Below are 7,083 nucleotides of genomic sequence, written 5' to 3' on the forward strand. Positions count from 1 at the left end.
GTTGAAGTATAAGTCCAAAATCTGATTAGAAATAAGTTGTGATGTTAATATGTGTATGCACTTATGTTAAATACTAAGTGAGAGGGTATATAGGTATAAAAGGCCATGAGTGCCATGTGTGATGATCTTAGCTGTTAGCTGAATGTGTGGCTGATATCTATTTCAAATTGTACTGATCCAGCTCAGTTTTGTAAAAGGCATTATATCTCTCTTTGCACGTTGTGTGCAATACAGTGAGAGACAATTAATGAAATCAGTTATTCCTCTGTGACTTTGCAGAGAAAAGAACAACCTCATTCTTCTCTCCCTGTTTCATTCCAAAACTATTCATCTTCTCTTCTTCCATAGAATTAACCTTATCAAATTGTAACAGATTCGACCCCTAAATTCTTTCGCGACGGAGGTAGAGATTTGACCCCCAAACTCTTGCGTGACGGACACAGATCCTCGACCCACAAATTCTTGCGCAATGGACATAGATCTTTGACCCACAAACTCTTGCACGACGGATGTAGAGGCCGTCGCAATAAGATAATTAAATTAAAAATTTTAAATAATTTTTTTATTTAATTTTTTTTCCTTTTAAATGTTGCTAATATTGTTTTTATGTAAAAATTAATTTAACGAAATTAAAAATAGAAAATGTAAAAAAGAATATTAAATTAAAAAATTATTGAAAATGTACCTACAATGGAAAAAAGTATTTTTTTAAATTTGAAAACAATTTAAAACAAAACTAAAATAGGTAGTCCTCGACATCACAATCACTGGCTGGTGGTGTTGTTGTCGCATCGGGGCTGGGAGGTTGTAGCTGCTGCGGCGGCAGGGAGGGTTGGGAAGTCGTTTCTAGAAGTGGTTCAACGTTGGGGAAGTGAATGCCAGAAATTTGAAGTGTGTGACGAATTTGGTGTATCAAATTGTTTTGGGCCTCAATTTGAGCCTACTGGGTAGCAATCTGCTGCTTCAGGTCCGCCACTTTAGATGTCAATGTTTCGACCGCTTCTGTTCTTTGCCTGGAGGATAAGGCAGATAGGTCCCGAAAGCGAGCTTTCACAAGCCCCTGGTGAACATTCCTAGTCCGATGATCGAGGGTCTGATCAAGTGTGTTTGTCATGATCTGAAAACCAGCATCCTCAGGGGGAAGCACCTCCTCAATCAGGGTTTCTACAGGAAGCTGGGAAGCCACCTCCTCCATAACGGTGTAGCCCTTCTCCACCATGGTGGACTAGAAAAATGAAATAAACAAATTAATTTGAATATACATGTAATTAATATTAATACTAATTGAATATTAAAAATTTGAAATAACTTACATGAAGCTGCTCTGTCATCTCATCCCTGGGCTGAACTTACACCTCCTTGAACATGTCAATTTCCAGAAACTTTGACCCCCCTGAAAAAATTTAAAAAGTGTTAACATAGATTACCAATTGTGTGTAATAAAGAGTAAAAAGATTGAAAACTTTAAAATAAATAAACGGTTACCTTACGTCGCTCCTCCAACCTATAAGGGAAGCGTCGTGAGCCGAATTGGTGAAGAAGTTTCTTCTTCGACCGATTGATCGAGTTTGCCTTCACTTTTTTCTATTGAATTAAAAAAAACATATTAGTTTAGATATTTATAACAAATGAATGAAAAAATGAAAATTTTATTTAAAATTGTAATTTTTTATTAATATATTATTGAAATATATATTATACGTACGAAGTATTTCTTGTCTTGAAAATGGCCGCAGAGCCACTCCCATTCATCCCAACGGCCCACCAACTCTATAGGGCACCTAACTTCTAAAGCGACATCCGAACCATCATGTAGCTCATAATGCTTGTGGAGGTCACTCTTCCATTGAGTAAGCCTACTGGAGCAAAGGTCGTTGATGTACTGCATTTGATTGGCATCGAGGTTGGAAAGCTTATAATGATGTTGCAAAACTCAACAAATAAAAAGAAGTTACAATTTATAATTTTTGTATACTTTAATAAAAATTTAGTATTTGAGTTTGAAAATACTTACCGATAATTCATAAAGAACGGCGTCTTTGACTTCTTGTGGGATAGCTCTCCATGACTCCCACATGAGGGGGCAATGGTTCCTGATAACCGACCCAACGTCGGTGGCCAACGCACTGTGTTGCTCCTTTGTTGCAGCCGCATGATGTCGAGGATCCCATGTAATGGTAATCTTCTCGGTTGTGGTGCGAGTGGTCTATAAGGGTCTTTGGTTATTTTTTTGATCTACCAAATAAACAAAGTAAACATTAGACGAATTCTATTTTCTACTGAAAATTCGGTAGAACCTCCCTTAAAACTATAACATTTCCTAAAACCTGCAGACAATATAACAACAAAAACAACACATCCACCCAACAATTCAAACAGTTTATACCAGTTGGGGACGTTAAAACAAAATTTACAACTTGTTGATATGACTTTACACTGCGAGTCTGCAACAAGTTTTGGCTTGCAAGGCCAGGTGTGGCAACTTAAATCGTTTATAGTAGTGGTTTCACTAACTGACAACAATATAGGCAAAGCACGCAAATCGAAGTTCTTAGTAAGTTCTTTCTAATTAATGGGACTGTGACAGTTTCGAAGGTTCGAGCATGTCTACAGACTAATGTCAATGTTGGTTTGACCATCATGAAACCAAAAGCAAGATTATCAATGGACAGAGTAAGCTTACCTATCTGGGACCTCTCTCCATGGATAGAGGAAGCCTTACCAAACGGCTGAGCCTCCTCAGAACTTTGGGGCCGTCGATGAGTCCGTCTATCACTTAGGATAGGATATGTCACCAAAGAAGTCAATGACGCAGGAGCCGTAAACATCGTTGGCCCCAAAGGTGTGACCGGAGGGGCACCTGTCGTGCCCATATCAGGTGTAGAAGTGGCAGTAGCATTACCTTCTGGAGAAGGTGTCTGACTACCTGTACTAGCTGCCTACCAATTTGATATTAAGTTCGACATCTACAAAAACAATTAATAAAAAAGCTACATTCCACTACTATAATCTAGTTTGGATATACAAAAAAAATCCTAACCTTGAAGCACAATAAGATATATCGTTTGTCACATCCCAGACTCGACTCCGCTGTAGCATGATATTGTCCGCTCTGGGCTTACCATTCCCTCACGGTTTTGTTTTTGGTTTTCGGCACGAGAACTTCCCAGGGGGGTCACCCATCCTAGGACTGCTCTCGCCCAAACTCATTTAACTTAGAAGTTTTTATGGGATCCAGAACCAATGAATTCCCAATAAGCCTCGTGCTATAGGGAGAGGAGCATGTACATATAAGGCACATCACCCCCTCTCCGTTGGTTGATGTGAGATCTTATAATCCACCCCACTTAAGGGGAACCCAGTGTCATCCCCAGCACATCCAAACCGAACAGTAGAATGGCTATGATACCAAATTGTCACATCCCAGCTCGACTCCGCCGTAGCACGATATTGTCCGCTTTGGGCTTACCATTCCCTCACGGTTTTGTTTTTGGGTTTCGACATGAGAACTTCCCAGGGGGTCACCCATCTTAGGATTGCTCTCATCCAAACTCGCTTAACTTCAGAGTTCTTATGGGATCCAGAGCCAGTGAGTTCCCAAAATGCCTCGTGCTATAGGGAGGGAGTGTGTACATATAAGGCACATCACCCCCTCTTCGTTGGTTGATGTGGGATCTTAGCTCTAGACTTACCATTCCCTCACGATTTTCTTTTTGGGTTTCGGCACGAGAGCAGTCCTAGGATGTGTGACCCCCCTGGGAAGTTCTCGTACCGAAACCCAAAAATAAAACTGTGAGGGAATGGTAAGCCCAGAGCGGACAATATCTTGCTACGGTGGAGTAGAGTTGGGATGTGATAGTTGGGACCATAAGTGTGTCGGACCCGTACCGCATCAAATTTCTTCTTCTCTATCCACAAAATATATTGTCATAATACTAAATCTAGACAAAAAAATGTATATAAAATGCAAAATTTAAAACGCAAACATTTTCCATCACCTTCACTATCCGTTGTCTTTGACGAATATGTACCACTGTCGGCCATCGTAACAACAATCAAAGAACAAACTAATTATAATCTGCAGACTTGGTAAGCATTTCTGAAACGAATTGTGAAGAATAAGGAGAGTATAAGCGCACATTTATAGGAAGGTTAAGGACTTTGTGTGACAAAGACTTTATCGCGCAAACATCTGCACTAAATACGCATTGATTTCTCTGATTCAGATGCACCAAATACGCTGACCCAAAACGGAACACCATTTGCGCGACAAAGGCTTCGTCGCGCAAGGTTTTGCATAGCGACATCCTTTGTCGCACAAACGTTCTAGCGACGAACTTGACGATTGTAATTATGAAGTTTACGTATCTATGTTTACGTAAACTTCATAATTACAAACAAATTTTTAGTTATAATACGTATTCTAAAAATAATTACTACCTTAAATAAATTGATATTATATTCCAAATTATTTAAATAACCAAACAGGAATTGAAACCTAATTAAGTCCAAATACATATAAAAAAAGCCTTAAATTTAAATATTGTCGTAAAAAACATAAATTTAAAATTACTATTTCGATGGTCCTTCATTCCCCTTTGAAGGTCCTTTATCCCCCTCGACCTCATAACGCTACCGCTGGTAACCTCCCATCAACGCAACCTCCATCAACTTCATCAACTCTTTGTTTGTATCATCAACAAGAGTATATTTACACTGTTATAAATATATGCAAACAATTAATTCCAACATATAACATAAAATTTCACAAAATTAATTATTGATCCATCAACAGTATACTTACTAATAATTCATCCATCACCGCCTTCTTCATATTCTTGGGCACATATTTCCAAGATCGTCACTCAGTAGTAGGACAATTATTCCATATGGCTACCCCAATCGCATGCGCAACTTGCACTTGTTGCCTCAAATCATACGGGTTGGCGGGCAAGCTCTGATCCTTGTTTTTATCCTCCATCCTAGCACGAACAGAATTGTGAAGAATAGAACAGAATTGTGAAGAATAAGGAGAACATAATTGTGAAGAATAAGGAGAGCATAAACGCATATTTAAAGGAAGGTTAGGGCCTTTGTGAGACGAAGGCTTTGTCGCGAAAAGACCTGCACTAAATACAGTCCAAATTCCTCTGATTCACATGCACTAAATCGTCTTATTCAAAACTAACAGCAACTTACGCGACCAAGGCTTTGTCGCGCAAGTGTTCCTCTGATTCCCATGCGTTCAATGCTCTGCCCCAAAAATTGAAGAAGCTTTGCGCGATGAAGACTTTGTCGCACAAAGTTTCCCCGGGAAAATCTTCATCATGCATTATTTTCGCATAAAAAATAAATCACTCGCGGTTTTTCTTACTGGCTTTGCGCAACAGAGGCACTCTTGTCGTTGCGCAAAACATCTTTGAGCGATGGATTTTGCTTTGTCACGCAAATAGTTTTTCTTACTAATGGTTTTGCAGGATATGGCTTCGTCAACTTGTTCTCCTCCTCCTCCCCCTCAAGAAAAGTATGATGTGTTTCTTAGTTTTAGGGTTGAGGACAACAATCCTTATACCAGCATTCTTCATGCAACTTTACTTGCCAAAAATAATAACCTACGGAGACGACAGACTTGAGAGAGGAAACACAGTTCCACCTGGCCTAATGCAAGCAATCAAGAATTCGAAGATTTTAGTCATTATTTTCTCGAATAATTATGCTTCGGAGAAATTAGGTTCTCATCCCTCTTTCTTTCATTGCATTGATTAAAACCTTATTTCTTTTTAATTTTTATCAAGGTCCCTATCTTTTAATAACGTCATTATTTCAATTATAAATTATTTACATACCAACATAATTAAATTAAAATTTTAAATATATTCATTTAGTGTTAGAAGCGTTACATTTGGTATATTTATATTTATGGTTAAACTTTGTATTATATATTTCTATTTTTAATTTGTACAATTTTTAATTTGCAACCCTTTTTTAATTTGTACTAATTTTCATTTTAGTTTTAATTTGTACCCATATATTAATTTCATTTTGTGCCCATATTTTTAAATTTTTTATTTATACTCATAATTTATTTATAATGTACCCATTTTTCTTTATAAATGTACCACTTTGTTATATGTAAAATGTACCCCTTTTTTTTGTGAATGTACCATTTTTTTTATGTAAAATGTACCCATTTTTTAATGTAAATTCTATTTAAATTTTTATTCATAATGTATACATATTTTATAATGAAATGTACCCATTTTTCTTTATAAATGTACCACTTTGTTATATGTAAAATGTACCTTTTTTTTTGTGAATGTACCCTTTTTTTTATGTAAAATGTACCCATTTTCTAATGTAAAATCCATTTATTTTTGTATTTATAATGTATACATATTTTATAATAAAATACTTCAATTTTTTTTTTCAACACTATGGGTACACTTGTTTGACATTTATTATTTCAAAGTTATAGTTACCTGTTTTTATCTATTTATTCAATCCAAATTTTTGAGTATTTTCTTTTATATTTTATCGTTTTTAATTTATATGCCATATAATATGGGATTTTAAATCCCATAACATGTCAAGTAATTAATATCAAACATATGAAAATACATATTAATAGCAATAATGAGGTGTACAAAATCAATGGACTTTGATCAAAAATTGAATACTATTAAGGTTTTAGTCAAAGAATATTAATGGCTAGGGACTGAATCCAAAGTCTCCCTTATGCTTCTGACGTTGAATGTTGTGTGGAACATATAAATATTTAAAAGAAGATTTTTATTGCAGAGCGAGGACGACTCCAATATTGTGAATGAATCCAACTATTCAAGACATGTATTCTTATTTCTTACGCTGTCAAAATAATATGTTGGTTGGAGTACAATGCCTTCGTAGGTACGCTTCCGGTTGAGTCCAAATCATACAGAATATGGTTGTAGCTCACGCCCTAACAAACTATTTTCGTCTTTCAACCACCCCCACACAGTTTTGTTCATTGGATTTTAGAAAAATGACTCTTGAGGTGCTGCTCTGCTTCTCACCATGCATCCACGTTCCATTAAAAACCCAGGC

At 36.7% G+C, this 7,083-nt stretch overlaps 1 protein-coding gene across 1 annotated transcript; it reads right to left on the reverse strand.

Moving 5' to 3' along the window:
* Nucleotides 1-645: 645 nt before the first annotated feature.
* On the reverse strand, nt 646-3,776 carry LOC126616140 (uncharacterized). Its single transcript, XM_050284138.1, has 6 exons — nt 2,684-3,776; nt 2,015-2,235; nt 1,706-1,882; nt 1,486-1,584; nt 1,314-1,393; nt 646-1,225 (listed from the first exon to the last, which is right to left on the reverse strand). The coding sequence occupies exons 2-5, from the start codon at nt 2,075-2,077 to the stop codon at nt 1,328-1,330; spliced, it is 405 nt and encodes a 134-aa protein (XP_050140095.1). The 5' UTR covers nt 2,078-2,235; nt 2,684-3,776; the 3' UTR covers nt 646-1,225; nt 1,314-1,327.
* Nucleotides 3,777-7,083: the final 3,307 nt, after the last annotated feature.

This window comes from Malus sylvestris, chromosome 3 (genome assembly GCF_916048215.2).
Source record: "Malus sylvestris chromosome 3, drMalSylv7.2, whole genome shotgun sequence".
NCBI lineage: Eukaryota > Viridiplantae > Streptophyta > Magnoliopsida > Rosales > Rosaceae > Malus > Malus sylvestris.